Source organism: Tinamus guttatus, unplaced genomic scaffold, assembly GCF_059628265.1.
Source record: "Tinamus guttatus ecotype Peru unplaced genomic scaffold, ASM5962826v1 Tinamus_guttatus_pri_ptg000659l, whole genome shotgun sequence".
Classification (NCBI taxonomy): domain Eukaryota; kingdom Metazoa; phylum Chordata; class Aves; order Tinamiformes; family Tinamidae; genus Tinamus; species Tinamus guttatus.
The window spans coordinates 1,765,846-1,784,309 of NW_028289193.1; the positions used below are offsets into that span (position 1 = coordinate 1,765,846).

General features: G+C 46.1%; 1 protein-coding gene across 4 annotated transcripts in view; it reads right to left on the reverse strand.

Annotated features, from left to right (window-relative positions):
• Positions 1-244: 244 nt before the first annotated feature.
• Positions 245-18,464, reverse strand: part of MAPRE2 (microtubule associated protein RP/EB family member 2) — a 92,482-nt gene continuing 74,262 nt past the window's right edge. For all 4 annotated transcript variants that reach the window (XM_088536371.1, XM_088536368.1, XM_088536372.1 and 1 more), the window contains 3 exons: positions 9,642-9,781; positions 5,427-5,585; positions 245-824 (listed from right to left, as the gene is read on the reverse strand). In XM_088536371.1, coding sequence (XP_088392497.1) covers positions 753-824; positions 5,427-5,585; positions 9,642-9,781 — 371 coding nt within the window. In that variant the 3' untranslated portion in view covers positions 245-752. The remainder of the gene's footprint in view (positions 825-5,426; positions 5,586-9,641; positions 9,782-18,464) is intronic.

An 18,464-nucleotide genomic window follows, 5' to 3' on the forward strand; every position in this document is an offset into this window, starting at 1 on the left:
AGCTGGGAAATGTCTGTTGACTAGTCAAGAAACTGGGAGGGTTTTCAAAAAACTCATGTGGATGTCTATCCTCCGGCAATAAGTCAAAAAACAGATCATGCAGCTTTCTAACAAGCTTTCTAACACAAGGGTTTTAATCTTTCCTAGTGGAACAGATGTTTTGCCTTCCATTTTGTGAAGGCAGGAAAGGAATAAACGTGAGCAACACAAGCATTTTTCCTCCACGACACGTCATCGTTATGGCTTGAGTGTAACTCCCATCGTATCCCTTCATTCCAATTGCTTGACCGAATTTATGCCCCGAGGCAGATGTACTAGAAAACGCCAAAGCACCACAAAGTGAGAGACACAGCTAGTGGTACGGTACTTCTTGCCACACAAAATGCCAATATAAATATGTTAGAACAAGTTACAAGTGTATCATACTTAAGACAAAAAGAAAAAAAAATAAATATATATATTTTTTTAAAGAGCAGAACAAATCTCAAGCAGCCAAGTGGTGAAGTTGCAGTGATGTACAGTAGGTGATGTAGCCCTACGACCTTTTGGGAAGATACACCGAAAGAAGACTTCTGCAAACGCATCTTGGCAAAGTATGGGTACAGAATGCAGTGGTTGGCTGGCACTCACTATGGTACATAAATGTTAACGGCAGACGGGGAGTGAACGGATTCCGGGTTTGAGGCCACGCGCGCTCCATTCTCCAGAAGAAAGTCCTCACACACGGCGCAGGCGCCGGCGCCGCGGGCCAGTCAGTACTCCTCCTGCGGCGGGGGCTGGTCCTGGCCTTGCTCCTCAGCCTCCTGCTCCTCTGTGTGGCCCTCCTGCAAGGCAGAGCAGAGCCCAGAGCCCCGTTAGCAGCCGCCGCTCCTCGTGGGCCCCGTCGCGCCGGAGCCTCGCGCCGAACGCTCCTCTGCGGCCTCGCGAGAGCTCCCAGCAGCTTGGCTGGGCACCCGGGGCTTTCCCACAGAGCTGCCACTGGGAAACGGCCTCACAAACAGCAAACTTCACATGGTGAGACAAGGTTGAGAGCTCTTTAAAAACTCTATCGCAGATGCAATGAAAATAAGGAAATAAATGTAAACTCCTGGGTACCACAACCCAGAAACGTGAACCAATGAAACTTTTGGTAGCTGTTTCCTATAGTTTTTCATTTAATGAGTTTTAAACTGCAAGTTTGGTAGTGCAATCTGTTGCTGCCACCCATCAGCTGTGAATGGCGGTAAATAAATTCAAACTCACACCTGGCTAATCCATGTGGACCTGTTCTCACAACATTTTAGATTGTTTATGATTTCTTAAGTACCTTTGGACTTGCACATAAACACAAAGTAAGTTGTTACCTGGGACAAGCAGCATCTGGTAGAATTGTAATAAAATACATTTCCTGGCTAGTTTTTAATCTGGGTGCAGGCAGTGCTGACACATCCCAGAGAAGGGATCATTTTTTGACATCAGCAAGTGATGACTGCTCCAGTGAACACGTATTTTAAATAGCGAGACAGTGAGATGCCCCAGTTAAACGCTGTGTTACAGCATCCTAGTGCCATCCCATTCTCCATCTGTCTAAGGACTGCTGAACCTGTTTGCTGTAGCTTCCACCCAGTCTTCACTCGAGCTCTACATCACAAGCTGGACTTGACAGTTCTGCTCGCAACTGCTTTAAAAATTAAACTCAGCTGCACTTGTAAGTCAGAGATCCTGCCTGCCCAAGACGCTTTACCCATGCTAATGCCGACCCCAGTGCAGAGGCCACCGCGACTCTGGTGTTTACCGTTACCCAGAAGGCCTGACAGGAGACTTGGTGAGCACGAGCATAAATATTTTGTATGGAAAAAATTCAGCTCAGCGCTCACAGGCTTATACAGCTCCTGTGAGAAGTGAGATGATCCCTAACGAATTCCTCCCTGTGAGAACGGACGCAGCGCGGAGCCGCAGCCGGGGGCGCAACCTGGAGCAAGTCGGCTCTGACCGAGAGCGACCCTGGATCTGCACAACGGATTTAACGGATTTTAATCCGTTTCCAATCTGGAGACCACAGAGCTGGCCTCTCGAGTTGGCCTAGATGCACCGGAGCTCTAACGGACGGATTCCCGGGGCGTCGCTTTGCATCCCCGCTAAGCAGAGCTGCGTTCACAGCCGCTCTCGCGGCGCTTGGTTTCTGTGGAGAGGAGCTCGCTGGGAAGACCCTCCCGCCCCACACACGGCGCTCAGCTGGAGCGACGCGGATGGAAAACCCTTCCCGGAGCTGCCATGCAGAGCGCTCCCGTGCGGACGGGGACAGCCCAGCAGCTGCGGCCTTCAAATGCGGGGCAAAAGTGCAAAAGGAGAGGGAGGCCATGACTCTAACTCTCCTGGACTAGCTCACAGCAGCGCATGCAATAAGAAAATATTTTCCTTCTAGCAATACAATACTCTTATTTGTAAGAGTCAGAAACAGGAAAAGAAGGTGCCTAACGTTATCCGGAGCAGCCCGCCCAGGGCAGCGGGAAGCGCCCAAGGGAGCCACCCTGGCTACGTGGGAGCAGCTCAGCCTCCCAGTGTCACCCCTAAGAGGGCAGGAATCCCCCCAATGTCACCCCCTAAGAGGGCAGGCATCCCCCTAATGACACCCCTAAGAGGGCAGGAATCCCCCCAATGTCATCCCCAATAGGACAGGCAGTGGGAGATGTGTCCAGAGCCTCTAGTGCTGCCTCAGACCACAGGGCCACGGGTCACCCTTGCCCCCACTATGGGGGATGCCCCCTGGACCCTTCAGGCCACCCGCCTCCACACAGGTGCCACAGCAGACTGGAGACGTGAGGAAGACCCTGGGTGTGATGAAGACCAGCTGCCGTGAGGGCCATCCCAAGAGCAGCAGCGGCGGCAGTGGCAGCCCGAGCACAAAGTTTCAATCAACCAGTCCCGAATTTGGAGCAATTACTTTGGAAACGTGAGCAGAGCAGCCGATGGATCCAACAGCAGCACCCCGTGAAGGGGCCCGGGGCTGCTGATCAGACTGATCGGGCAGACCAACTTTAAATGACATCATTAGCTAATACAGCCTCCCTCTTGCATAAGCAAAGGCCGCCAGTGAGGAGGTTTAGCATGCAAGGGAAAAGGAGCCTTTAAAAGCAAGGAATCCAAACTGGTATTTGTGCTGTAAGTCCCAGGCCCCCTCCAAACCTAAATATCTAAACCCACAACACGAACCTGGGGAAGTTCTCTCAAATGCAAAGCTACAGTAATTTACAGACTCCTTTGAGTCTATCCACGCAGAACCCCCATGAAGCCGGCAACTCTCGTGGGGGATCCACTCACTGCTGGGGGACGTGAGTGGCACTCAAAGTGCTGTCCAGATAATTTTATTTTAAATAAGGATTGAGTTAAGTGTAACAAACAATTAGTTAGAGAGAGAGAGAGACTTCTCCCTGCTGAACAAGAACAGTGGCACGAATAAGCAAGAGCTGCTCTCTACCAAGAGCACAAAGATGCCTGTCATGTTACAGCTAGGGAAGAAGCGCATGCGAGCGCTACCAAAAAGTTGTTGGAAATATGGGCTGGAAACAGATTTAAGTCAATAGTGATATTCAAGTATAAGGCCTTGGTCAGGGATGACTTGTATAGTCTGTGTGAGCTGTGTCACCTCGCACCCCCTTCTGAAGAAAAGCCTCATGGCCACATATCGCTCAGAACGGTAATGAATCCCCCAATTTAAGGCAGCCTGTTTTGCCCCTTTGCCCCTAACAAGTTGAAACATCCTGAGAGTTTAAAACATATCTATAGCTATCTATCCAAGCTAGATTTATCATGAACTTATAGGCAAGAAACCAGGAATGCTGGAGTTGCTTGTGGTTTGGGAATTGGCGCTATTTGCCTTTTGGGGCTCAACAACTGCAGTTACCAAGGGATTAACGTGGAAAATGTGGTGAGATAAAGAAAATTTCGCTTGGAAGGAAAAATAATTTTTACAGAGCCAGAAAAAAAATCCCAGAGCATGAAGGCAAAGCAGGACAATGACAGGACACTGCAAGAAAAAAAACGTAAGCAGGATCTGCTTACGTCCTTCCCAGGCATCCGCAAAGATCACAGCTTCTGCTCTCAGAAGCTGGGGTCTCCCTTAAGAAAACCAGAGCCCACCTGAGCGGTGATGAGGAGAGGAGGAATGAGGTCTCCCACTAAAAGAGATTAATAATTCTGCGCGGGGCGCTTCCCTCTAGGAACAACCCCCTGCTTCGGGCCCAGGAGCCGTCCTCGGCCGCTGCGCACGTGGAGGCTTTCAGTGTGCTGCTCACGCGTCTGGCAAACTCAGCCCGTTGTTTATTCCCAGGAAAACAAGGACTTCCTTTTCCTCCTGCTGTCTAGCGCTCAGTCCACACTACCAAGCAAATCCTCTTGCCTCTGTCATCTCCAATCTGAGAGCCGACTTAGCGACCCTCTCGCATCTAACTTGTGTTTATGATCTTTGCTAGCAGAGCCTACGCGTTAGGAACTGCTGCTTCTGACATAAGATTTTAAGGCAGCTGTCCACTGCAGAAGGAGCCTTCTGGGAGCAAATACAGGCAAGCACACAATACAGCACAGTGCTACTGAAAAATTAAGTTGATGCTTATACACTGTGACGCCCAAACTCTCATCAAATGGAGAGCAAAGGGTCAGTCATCAGAACAGTGAATAGAGGGTTTTAGCTGGCGTGAATGAGAGTTGTTTGGCAAAACCTCCCCCGAATCATTATCTCTGAATGTGTCTGCGGAATTTAAGCAGCAACAAAGAGGAAGCTGCAGAGCATAACTGTGTATTGAGTGGTGCCCAAGATGCAATGAGATTCCTGCTTAATATTGCAGACAAGATATTTCTGAAATTTTGGTAGTAGAGGATTATAGAGTTTGCACAGTGAAGAATTTTGCCTATAGCAACAAGATAAAAAATGCTAAAGAGTCTTATCTCTGCAGACATAATTACATATTTGGCAACCTGCACTGCAGCACTTCCACATGGGCTAGAGACAACTCTTAGCTGTAGACATTAAACAATAACTCTGCAAGAATTCCTCTGCTTTTTAATTTTCAGCACATTAGAGAACGTGAGTAAAAAGCCTTTATGTTGAAAGGCAGCAGGGGAAAAAATAAAACTAAGGCTCAAGAACATATGAAATCAATTTAAAATTGTGACACACTCCTCCCCTTTCAGATTAACTGCAGCAGAAGTGGAGCACAAAAGCTACCCAGAAGCAGCGAAAAACAAGCAGCTCCCTGAACCAATTCCCCAGGCTGAAAGTCTGATATTTATGAATGCAGGCTTCCCTTTTTGGGGGAGGGCATATGAAAAAACACAGCTGCTACAGTTTCCCCTGACCTAAACACAAGACGTGACCCAACAAAGAACCAATAAAACTTTTACAGAATTAAGCTATTATGTTTCATTAAATGTATTAGACTTGAACTTACGTGTTCATCTGAGGCATAAAGAACTTCCATTAGCCGATGGACAAGGTCATTATTCTCTCCCCCATGTTCTTGGCAGAGAAGTTCAATCTCCCTTAATTTGCCGAAGTAGAAATCCCTTTCCTTCTCCACGCCTTCAAGTGCAAGTTTTAATGAATGTACCTGTGTGTGAAGCAGGGCAAAGTTGTGAGGTGCAGCACTGAAAGAACAACTCACGCTGAACGCACGCGCACTAACCATCGTTTGAAATACACACGTATGTCCACGTTTTCTCTCTTAAAGTGAATTACATGCTTTATGGAGTGCTAGACTGAACATTACACAATGCAGAATGCTGAAGCAGGCGTCCTTGTAACATCTCTTGGATGCAGCTCCACCTTGATGCGAGATACAAGCACTCCTTGATGCCAGAACGTGGGGCAGCAGCAGCCCAGGAGCCCGGCCTGCTTAAGCTGGTGTCACAGAAGGGTAATAGGTAAAACCCCCTCCAAACACTCTCAAACTTCAATTACCTTTTCTGACTGAAACTTTGTTCCCGAGTCTTCAAGCTGTACTGCCAGGCTCCGTTTCACCACTAGGTTTGCTGCTAATCAGTTATGGGCAACTTAACTATTAAAGAATAGGCTTTGCATAAACTGTGCCAGATGTTGCAGCGCTGTTTTTATTTTATTTTTAAGAACGATTCTGACAGAGCTAAACATGTAAGTTACTTACTAGTGGGATATACACTATCAGTATAACACGGCTTCCAAATACATAAGGCAGTGGTGTGACAATGGCACCATCAATGAGGCTGCCCACGGCAACCTCACTGACCCAGATATATCTGAATTACAGCCAAATTCGGTCTCATATTTTAAGGCCTGCAGTTATGTAAGTGAGTTTTCTGAAAAAAAACATGTTAAATAAATTCAATTTAATAATTTTTATCATATTTTAAATATTTTATCAATTTAATCATTTTAATCATATTTTAATCATATTTATTTTTGAGGATGATCAGGGGCCTGGAACATCTGCCCTATGAGGAGGGGCTGAGGGAGCTGGGCCTGTTCAGCTGGAGAAGAGAAGGCTGAGAGGGGACCTGAGCAGTGTCTAGAAGTACCTCAAGGGAGGCAGTGAGGAGGATGGGGCGGCCTCTTTTCACTGGTGGCCACTGATAGGACTAGAGGAAATGGCCACAAACTGAAGCACCAAAAGTTCCACAGGAACTTAAGGAAAAATTTCTTCCCAGTGAGGGTGCCAGAGCACTGGAACAGGCTGCCCAGAGAGGTTGTGGAGTCTCCTTCTCTGGAGATCTTCAAACCCGCTTGGACGCAGTCCTGTGCCACGTGCTCTAGGTGACCCTGCGTGTGCAGGGGGTTGGACTAGATGATCTCTAGAGGTCCCTTCCAACCTTCAGCATTCTGTGATTCTATGATTCTATGATCAGACTCCATTTAAGCCAATGAATACAAGTCAACAGAAAAGTCTCTACCGGCAGTTCTGCCCGACTGCAAGCTGATGGATTCCCTGCACGGTGACCCCAGCGGGTCCCCCGCAGTGCCCTGGCAGCGCGTTCCCTCCCGCACGGCCGCCGGGGCAGCGGGGCCAGCCGTGCCGCCCGCGCAGAGCTCCCGCCGGCCGCCCCGGCACCCAGCGCAGCCCGGGGTTGGCACCCTCGCCAGGGACCTCACAGGCAACTGCCTAATCGTGAAAGCAGGAACAGCGAAAACGAACAAAAGTCGGAAATATCCTCATCTCGAGCTGTGCATCCTGTTCAACCGCGAGGAAGGGCCGTATTGGAGGCCTGCAGCAGTGGATTCCTTGAGAGCATCCCCTGCATCCGGACACAGCGAGACCTTAACTTCTCCGAGAGCTCCTCTGCATGCTAAGCTTGCCAAGCCTGAACAGCAGCTCCAGCACGAGCAGCTCGTGGCTCGGCCAGCCTCAGCCTCCTGCCCTCATTTTCCCTCATTTCCCCGCACCACATTCATCCCCTTTTGAGAAACCGCATCATTAAACAATCCGTACAGGCACACAGTTAATTAACTCCAGTAAACACTGCTGTAACCAAATCAGATATGCTTTTCTTAATTACGTATCTGCTACGTGTGTGCTACACGTGAGCTCCTCATCCCTCCTGGCAGATCGGTGCCACTCCGTGTGCTGGAGGGCTGATGCCGGGCAAGGAAGAGCCCGCGCCGCCCGCGCCGCGCGCAGCCCCTGCCCTGCAGCTGCTCCCTGCAGAGGCTCCTTCCGCAGCGGGAGGGCTCCCCGCAGGGCCCTGCTCCCTGCTGCTCCCAGCCGGGGCTCCGGAGCTCGTCGGGAACGCCACGGACCAACGGCAGCAGGGACCGGATCAACGCTGGAGTGTTACGGATGATCCCAGGGACACTGCTCGGAGTCGTTTAGTTTACTTGCATTGCCCAGAGCAATAGCTAAGAGCACTTTAAGAGATACTTTCAGCCTTGGACACCATTAAGCTAATAGATATCACTGCAAATAGCTCATAGAGCGACACTGCGCTCCAACGCAGCGAGCGGACAGCTCCGCTCAGCAAAACCTTCCACTGCGAGTTACCCATGAGTTTACAGCTTCCCATCTCTCTTAGCTGCCACGAGGAAAAAGCTGAAAAATCTTTTACAGCCACTGAGGAATACGATAACCCAGGACTGCTAACATAGACAGCAAAGGGGCAAACCTGCCTGCTGCCCTCACCTCCTCTGGCTGCTGGCAAGTGCTAAAAAACAGGCAATCCTGCTCTTCCCAGAGCTCCCACGGGAGGCACAGAAGGCTGGCTCCAGGCTGCTGGAAGGATGGCTTGTTGGCTCTTAGTATATACCCTGGGAGCACAAGTAATCATTAGTGGGAATAACATTCCAAGCATGCCAGCACAGAAGAAAAGGCCTCCCAAACCATGCTAACCTAAAGCGAGCTCTGAAGAACTAGCTATTAAAACCCCAGCTTTCCAGCTTTCCTCACAATTTCTTCTCCAAGGTGGGGGAATTCTTTGGTTTTCCTTAGGATTATTTGTATATAATGCTGCAAGTCTTTACAAATGGAACTTTGTAGGACTCTGTTAGCAGTGACTACAAGAGTGCCCACTGTTTTGGATTTCACTAAAAACCCCAAATTGCCACCATTGCTCACACACCAACCAACGCTCCCCGCTGAAGGGAACACACTGGGACTCCCAAGTACAAACGTCATGATCTGAGCTATGTTAAGCTGACCTCCAGGCTTCACTCTTACAATGACAAAAGAAGATCCTGTCAGAAATATATACATCCATTGCTTGTAGAATATTTTAAAACATTTTAAGAGCTCTTCACAAGGTTGGGGACCCTGTTGTGCTCTCTGCTGCCCAGAATCATACCCTAATTCCGTTAACACTTCATGTTTTGGATGTGGTTAACCAGCCACCAGTTTACGTATGCAACAGTACCCAAGAAATCTGCAATCCGACAGCACCGTGTTGAGTCAGATGTCAATATCTAATGTAGAGCCTTTCTGAGCGACAAGGTGGTACAAAAATTCCACAGCATACATGAAAACTAAGCCCTCATCTGCCTAATAATGAAGAAAGTTTGAATTCTTATTAATTGCATTGCAGAATATTATTGACTCCAGAGTTTTATAACGTAATTAAGCATTTTCACAAAGGTAAATCACATTTTAAAATCAAAAGGCTCATTAACACCCTCCTTCAGAAAGCTGCCTGCATTGACCAATTCAACTGCCAATCTCTAACTCCCAAATATTACTAACACTTTGGTTTTCTCCACAAAGACACATTAAAACGATTTGTAATACATAAGAACAAAGACAGTACTGGGATTTTACTGCCAAATAAAACAGAGGACACCTTTCAAATCCAATATATGCAACACAATACCGATAATTTTTCTTTTAATTCATAAACACGGTGGGGGAGATTAATTCCTCTTGAAACCTTTTCAGTTAAGTAGTTAGATAAAAGTAACTTTATAAATCTCTCAGACCTCAGGAAGACTCAACCATCATTCACAAGATCACCTTTTAAAAACACTGGTATGACAGCAGTCGTGCCTCTCATATGCTATTCTTACCAATAAACCACTTTTTCTTCTTTCCAGCTATTTCATTCTTTTGTACTTTCATGACTTTGGAGAATATCATTCAGCAGAGGGCAATATTAGATATCATGCCTTTCTCTGACGATGAATGAATCTAATTTTATGCCTAAAGCAAATTTACCTGTTCACTGAGCTGTATGACTTGAGTTTCCAAGTCTTTATCTGATTTGGATGCTGAGCTGCTTGGTGCAGCTTTTTTTGCTGAAGATGGGCGAGAAGGTGTTGATCCTGGCTTAGAAGCTGGACTGGACTTAGCAGCACCTGAAAAGTACAGTAAATAAACAATAATAAAGATTTATTCTCATAATAAGTGCATTCCAGTAATGTGATGCAGAGATAGAAGTATTAAAATCTATAAAATGTCATTCTCACTATTGCTTCAAGATTACAATGGAGAAGTTGCTACTATACCTTAGGAATGGAAAAAGCAAATTTCCTAGCAATTTTCCTTTGAGCTTGCAACTGAAAATAATGAAAATGACGAAACTGAATTTAAAAATCAGAAGGAGAGTGCGAAGTTCCCTGGGCTGTCAGTAGCCTTCAGCATTAAAAAACAAATGCTAACAGTCAATACCCCCAGCCTAACATTCAACAGACACATGTATCTTCAAATCCACTGGAGAAAGGCAGACTAGGAATAAACCCAACTCAGCTGCCACTTTGCTCTCTTCATTTTCAGACGTAAACTGTCACCGAGACAAGAGCATTAAAATTCAGACAGTGGAGGCAAAAATAAATCCATCAGCAAACTCGCAGTTGCCATGGCAACCACGAGATCCGTTCTGATCTGCTTAGGTTTCGCTATTTGTTTGTAATTATTTGCACTGCGAATCCAACAGAAATTCAGAGTGCCATCTTTCCCAGCAAAACCAGCAACTAGTGTGTGTGTCCAGGTGCTCCTAAGTGCTCAAGCAGGCAAACATCTCTGTGCAAGGGGTTGCAGTATCTTCAGTATCTTCATATGAAACTCGCAAAAAAGTTTCTCTCTTTTTTTTTTTTTTTTTAACAAATTCATGCCTCCAATCCAGCCAATGCTGATTTTTCAATCCTTATGATAATGGACACATGAAGACACCTCTGGCTGGTTTTGGTTACAATACTGGCAAAAGCTGGGGAAAACTGAGTGCGGTCTACATGCCTGAAATTACATTTCTTTTACTATCATGCTCAGAGCAGCAACAAACATATAATTTGTGGGGAGAAAAAAAAAAGGCAGAACTGCCAACATCGTTTGCTGCCACTTCTTCTTTTGGGCAATGTCAAACGTTAGCACCCTGTCTTTATTTCTATATTTTCACGTGTTCAGAGCATATTTTGATGAACTGAAAGTCAATTGTTTAAGAAATAGATTGCTAAGGTGCTCTCTGTGCCTGGAAAATAACTTTTACTTGTATTGGCAGATAAATAAAAGACAGCAGAAATGTCAAAAGATGCAAGATACACAACATGCTAGTTTGGCCTCAGGTTATTCCCTGAACTGCTACCACACGCACGCCATCTCACACGCAACTACAAGAGTTACCATACATAATTTACCAGGATACATATGCACTCCAAATCAAGGTATTGACATTGATTTTTTATTGTAGTCCACATCTGCAATAAGCAGTTTAGAATCTCAAGTGCAAATTAAATGCTATAAACGCACTATGGACCTTCAGATGTGAAACCTCAGTTGGTCCAAGAGGTTTCCCTCTCGGGATCCCCTCTTCTTCTACCTAAGGGCAGCACTGAACTTCTCCCTGGGCAACACTTGTTGTGTTGTCCATGTGGAAGCACAGGAAATTTGCCCAGCTTCTAGGACTTTACTTTGCCCTCCCAGGGTGTGCTGAGCAAGCTCACATCACCCCAGTCTGCAGACACAGAGAGCTGGATAGCACCAAGTACACCTTGTCTGCCCTCCTTCTATAGCAAAAAGCCCTTTGAATTTCTATAGCCAAGAGTTACAGAGCTTTATAACGTCCCAACAAATCAAAGGCAGTTGACTTTTGCTCCACCGCTCAGGATCAGCTCCCGTTTCAGTAATGCAGCTAAACGCTGGCTAAATAATCTCAGCATTCCAGACAGGATCAGCGACAGCTGGCTAGAAATTAATTACAACAGAATGCCCAGGGATTTCTAGTTTGAATTCCCAATTAGAAAGAAAAAAAAATCACAAAAAAACACAAAGGCAAAAAAGGCTAAAACATCAGTTACTGAATCAGTTCAGAGGTAAATCGTGGAATTTCCTTCATTTCATAAGCGGATTAAAGGATGTGGGTTAGAAGAATGCTTCAGTGAAAAGTGCTTGAGACAGCCAGATATCTAAATGCAGATGAAGGATCCTGATAGACTTAATGACTCTGCTGTTGAGCACCACTAGGACTTTGTACTCCGTTACTGCAAGGGGGCAAGTGGGCAAAAACTCCTATTCACTGCTCTGAGGTGCTATATAATACAAGCAGTTTCAAGCCCCACCAAGGTAGGGTCTTCTATGTAGATATTACTTTCTATCTGCAAAAAAAAAAAAAAAAAAAAAAAAAATCAGCTCATAGTGGTAGTGACTATCCTGACTGTGAAGTCTTCAGTAAGACTTTTCTGATACCCCATGAGATCTCTGACACAAAAACACTGGATTTTTTTGGCTTGGACAGCAGTGCAGGAAGTTCCAGTTATGTATTTTGAGAAGGCCCAAAACATTATACAAGTATTTTTCATAGAAAATACTGCATAACCAGTCAGCTGAGTGAGGCGAGCCTTCCCATTCATTGAGCACCTATGAGGCCACCTCTGGAGCGTGGGGCTCCCACGTACAGGAAACACAGGGAGCTACCGGTGCGAGTCCAGTGAAGGGTCACAAAATTGATGGAGGCCTGGAGGCCTCCAGGCCTGCTTAGCCTGGAGGAGGAGAACTGAGCAGTTCTTCTGAACACGGGTATATACCATGGATATATCAACATGGAGGGCAGGAAAGGCGACTGGGCAATGATCTCAGTGGTGCCCTGTGATAGTACGAGAGGCAACAGCCACAAACCGACACACAGCAAATTCTACCTGAACACAAGAAAGCCCCGCTCTGTGAGGGTGACTGAGCACTGCAAGAGGTTGCCCAGAGAAGTTAACATCCCATAACATCCTCATAGGAAAGCTCAGGAAGTGTGGGTTGGAAGAGTGGACAGGGAGATGGATTGAGAACTGGCTGGATGGCAGATGGAGACAAACGGGGCCGAGTCTAGTTGGAGGCCTGTGGCCAGTTGTATCTCTCAGGGGTCACTACTGGGCCCGGTGCTGTTCAGCTTGTTCATATGAAGAAACACTAAGCGACCTGGGCCTGGTTAGCCTGGAGAAGAGAAGGCTGAGAGGGGATCTGATCAATATGTACCTGAGGGGTGACTGTAGGGAGGATGGGGCCAGGCTCTTCTCCATGGTGGCCGGTGACAGGACAAGGGGTAACGGGCACAAGCTGAACCCCAGGCAGCTCCATGTCCATGTGAGGAAGAACTTCTTTGGTGTGAGGGTGCCAGAGCCCTGGCACAGGCTGCCCAGAGAGGCTGTGGAGGCTCCTGCTCTGGAGATCTCCAAACCCGCCTGGATGGACCCTGTGCCCCTGCTCTGGGTGTCCCTGCTGGAGCAGGGGCTGGACTGGGGGATCCCTAGAGCTCCCTGCCAACATCAACCATTCTGTGAGTCTGTGAAGTTGTGGAGTCTCCATCCTTGTGGACAAACAAAAACCAACTGGTCAGGTTCTGGGCAGCCTGCTGAAGGCAACCCTATTTGAGCACGGGATTGGACCACACCATTTGCAGACCCAACCAATCTGCAATTCTGTGAAAACTCCCATTACAGCATGCTCTGATTTGAGAGTAATACAGATAATACAGTAATACAATATTTTCTTAAAAACAAAACAAAACAGTATCACAGCTGCTTCAGTCCTTTTTATATCTGCCCATATAACACTATGAGAGATAAGTAAGTTAAGTTTAGCACTAACTCTTGCCAAAGACGCATTATTTTCTTCTTGCACTGAAATAAGTCAGATGAAACAGCTCTGACGAGCATTACAGTTTTCTATTTTTGGTGCTGTAGAAGCAATTACTAGTCATCATCTAGCTAGCCCCATCATAATTAAATATTTCCTCCACAGCTCAGCTTTATTATTCTTTTCGCTAAACATACAAGTTTTACAGACAGATGTACACTTTGGAGATTTAAAACAGTAAAAGCATTGGCACTGTCGAGGTTTTGTGTACAAACAAAGCTAAGCTTGGAGTTCCACATCACTTTATATTACAAGTGTGGTCTTACAGACTAGACTATTGCTAGGAGGGCAATTTTCCTTGAAGCTCTATGAGTCACTCGCACGCTGTTAAATATTTATGTAAAATTCCATGCAAACATGTGCACGATTGCAGGGTGGACGTGCGCGAGGACAGCGTGGAGAGCAACGGGAGCCTCGAGCGAGCACCGGACCTGAGTGACCGCTCACCACCAGCGCTCCGATGGAATCTGGGAATCACATGCTGCATTATCCTCAGTCCGATTTGAGGACTTTCTGGGACTCCACAGCATTCCTGACACATGCCACATAAGAAAAACTAAAAAAAGGCAAAAAACCCTTCCCCAAAAACAGCCTTGAAATGTACACAAAACAAACGAACAGAAACACACAACAACAACAAATCCCACAGGCCACAGAGCTCACACTTTCTTCATCAACTAAACAACAAGTCTCCCTCCAGTTTAACTGACAGGGAACAGTAGGTGAATTCATATCCACAGATGCTTATAGTGACACAGGGATGCAAGAAACTCCTCAAATTCGGGATGCTTAATGGGACAAGTGATGCCAAGCGATGCTTAATGGGAATGACATGACCTTGGACAAAATCCGACCAGACCTCTGGCACTCCTGCATGTGTCCCTGCGTTATTTTGTGCTCCGGGGCAGGAAGAATTGAAGCTTATTTCATAAAATTGAAAGGATAAATCCCAGCAAGAACTCATAATGGAGTCTACCTGTTGGACGAAAAGGTTTCTCCAGTAGTGTGGCCATCTGGTTCATCTTTAATGGAAGAAGATGCCATTGGTGGCAGCTAACCACGGCCTTCTCCCATTGCAAACCAAACCTTTTGAGACTTAAAATAACCAAATTTTAATGCCGAACATTAATCGCTCGAAAATGGACCCTCTTCTTTCTCCCGAAAAATCTTCAAGCAGACAAACACAAGGTACAAAACTATTCAGCACAAACCTAACAGGAAAATGTTTGAAAAACTGAAACCCTCCGAAAAAGCTGCATTCTGCAAATATCTGGTTACCTGTCAGAATAGGGCAGTCCCAAAAATGAAAACGGAAAGAAAACATGCAGAGAGATATACTGATACACAAAATATCATGGAAAATTTAAGCAAGCTAGACACAAATTCAGCATTACCACTAGGGCAGTGATTTTCACCCCTGTTTTGCAAGCAGAGTCGTCGCTCCAGAGGATGGACCCCGCGGCCTGCAGTGCTGCTAACTAGTCCCAAAGGCTTTCCAGCTTGGCCGTGGCTCGTGCTGGTGCCGCGCGTGTGCCTATATTAGGATGGAGACGTTTCCCTGCTCACCTTGGCAGGCCGGCGCCGCACACGCCGTTCCCGTTGCTCTGTGCTCTCCCATGAACTAGGCACAAAAGCATTTTCCGCCTGTCACCTCCCAGCTCCGCAGCAGCGTATCCCGGCGAACAGATGTTAACGCTGCAAACACCAACTGCCAGCAGCAGGGGGGAAAAAGGGGCAAGTTTTGTCGGAAAATAAAGGAAGATGCCTTGGAAAGAGCTCCCTAGTCTCTAGGATTCTTAATCTTAACATGACTGCTAAAGCTACAACTGTTTCTCTTTGCATTAAACATGTTTATTCCTCAAAATTAATTTAGAGCACATCTGCTACGGTGGGATATACCATGCTTCCAGAAAATCAGGGTTTTTCTTGCATAATCAGCTCTTTGATGGCACATGCATTATATATAACACATCCATGGACAAACTGTTCATTCTGCCCTGGTTATTTTCCCTGTCATAGAGTGATTATTTTTAGCCCTCATGTGATCCTCCAGTATTTTCCAGCTCTGCTTTAGTCATCCTGCTCTCACAGAATATTTCAAACTAAAAAGTCCAACAGCCCTCAGATCTCAGAGCCTCTTACATTTTTAGCTTACTCTGTAAATAATTAATTTTATCAGGCAGTCTTTTACCCATGTAACACCCTGCACCCATACAGAAAGCAGTGCTGTGAGCAGATTTGCTCTGATACACAGAAATACTTACATAAGACACCGAGCTACAACCGTGACAACCCGATCAAAAATTTCAATGTGATAGGATGAAGCTTTTGGCTATTTTGTACCAGCAGCATTAGAACCAGCACAAACAACAATGCACTAAATATTTTAATCCCTTACAATAATTTTGCCTCTACATCTGCAGGTTGTTTACCACTGCGTGAGAGCAAAGCAGAGCTACAGGAGAACATCTAAAGGCTCAGGGCTGGCAGATGGCACTATATATAAAAGCAGCTGTGGGACTGTTGGCAGAAAGCCTGCAATGGTGGTCTGTGCTCTTGGTACCAATCCTTAAAGGATGAAAACGTACCCAGTCCCCCAGCAGGGACTGCAGGCTGGCAACCCTCACTGCAGAAGACTATTTGTACCAGGAGCCTTTAGCTACCTTATAAAAGTCAACCTCCCTCCACACGGCCATCAGCTCCGCGACAAATCGGCTCTGTCCCTTGAGACGGAGGCAAGGCAACATGAGGGTGGCCTGGAAGATTAGTTGCAGGGAACTATTTCTGCCTCCATTTCCGAGCTGCATTATCCGTGACCTGCGCTGACTCTGCAGACGGCCGCCTTCCTTCGGATGCGCCGGGAAGCGCTCGCTGGATTGCCCTCCGGCTAACGCTGCCTTTTCACTTCTCTCCAAGTTTTGGGTTGCTTGTATTAAAAACATGGAAAAACAAACGTTTTTAAGACCAAAATGACTGCTTGCATAGATATAGGTGTATACCCACTTACAGGTACAAAAAACAGTTACCAGACACCATGGGTCTGTGAAGCTTCAGCATCAAATTAAAGCCCCCAAAATAATTCTTACTCAGAACTGCTACCTTCAGGATTAGCTTTCAGAGCAGCCTTTAGAGAACTGACTTTTTTTTTCATTAACCGAGAAACAGTTATATGCTAGTCTACCTTTGAAAACACAGTATTAGAAGAGAGTCTTATGAACTAGTTACGGAGAATTGAAGAGATTAGCACCTCTTAAATCACTCAGAAACAAAGCTCTCACAAAGGGTACTGCAACAGCTGTACCGTGGACAGCATGAATCATCTGAAAGACATCTGAAGTGATTTTATTAGTAGTTAAATATATTATTTCTTTAAAAACTATATATTGGGTCAGTTTATAATATTTAAAGGTCAATGACAAAAAGATACAATCATCTAGTGTCCATATGCCTGCTTGCTCCTGACACTAAATAACAGACAAGCACATCTAGGTATATCTACACCTGCTGCTTAAAAACTTTTGGACTGGGTTAAAAGATGTGCTCATTTCTGTATCTTGCTGTTGCTCCTTTTTGTTTTGCTAATAAATTTAAACAAGATAACACTAACATTTTAAAACTTCAGTGTTAATGTGAAATAAATCATGAAAAATACATTTAGAATGAAAAAGGTATGCAAAAAGAGGCAGGCTGTGATAGCAAACTACTTTGGATGCTGGCTGATGCTGGCTGCATTGGTGCAAGGGGCTGTTACAGCAAGCAGCCCACAACATTTACTGCATCCACAACAAAGTCAGTGCAAGTAAAGCTATGCCTAAAACCTCAGCCACATCACTGGAAACCCAGCAGCTTATGCTAACAGAGTAAAAGGGACACAAAAGCTATAGATAGCAGTTTAAACTAGGCCACCTGACACTGCACTTATTCATGGGCAGGCATGTCCTTTTCCTGACTGTGCCACCAGGGAAGATAAAATTCCAGATGGGGTGGGAAATCCTTAAACTGCCATAGGAAAATTCACGGGAGCTTATCTTTCGCTGCCTTTTTAATAGAAATGGCTAAGCTTGTTTTACTCACATGGGTTGTTCCATTTTAAATCAGCATAGTGCTCGCATGAGTAACGCACTCAGGACATAGCTCATTTGTGTCACACAGTAAATTCTGGTTCCCATAACAACTATGACGAATATTCCTTCATTTCCAACCACGTGTGTGCACAAACGCACAACGCTGAGGTGCCGGTGCTCACCTCTTGAGGGGATTTCCCAACTACAGAGATGTGTCTCCCACTCCAAGGTGCTCCCGTTTGCTCCCTGTCTAGTCCTGCACGAAGCAGAGGGGATTGTGGCTGGCAGATCCACAGATTCCCCACGGGATCCATCAACAAGCAGCCAGCAAGGCCTAAAAGCAACCTGAGAGCAACTGGACTCTGCAATGTCAGGGGGTAAGATGCATTCCTCGAGCACACTTGCCCAGGCGCTGAACCTATGAATGACAGTTCTTTCACTGAAATATTCCTGCTCTAACATACCGAAAACAGCAATAAAAGCTACAGCTCTTACCTCACCTAACATCACATAACGGTCACACACTCTCACAACCACTAGGTCTACAGAAGCCAGTGTCCTGCACATCCCAATTCTGAACTATGCTCCAATTTAATGAGATGGATACTCTCCATGAAAAAGCCAACTTCTGCCACCACCGAATCTTATCTAAGAGCCATCACACTGGACCCATCTCGGTTGCCTATTCCACCCATACAAGGGCTGAGGAGTTGTGAGCATCTGAGCCCCCACCAAGGCAGTTCACAGAATTAATGACTAGTTTTCAGCTGGGTTATTTGATTATTGGGCTATCTTGAAAAAGGCAAGCCCAGGACAGGGCAGCAAAGGAATTAAGAGTGCACGAGTGTGTGCACATGCG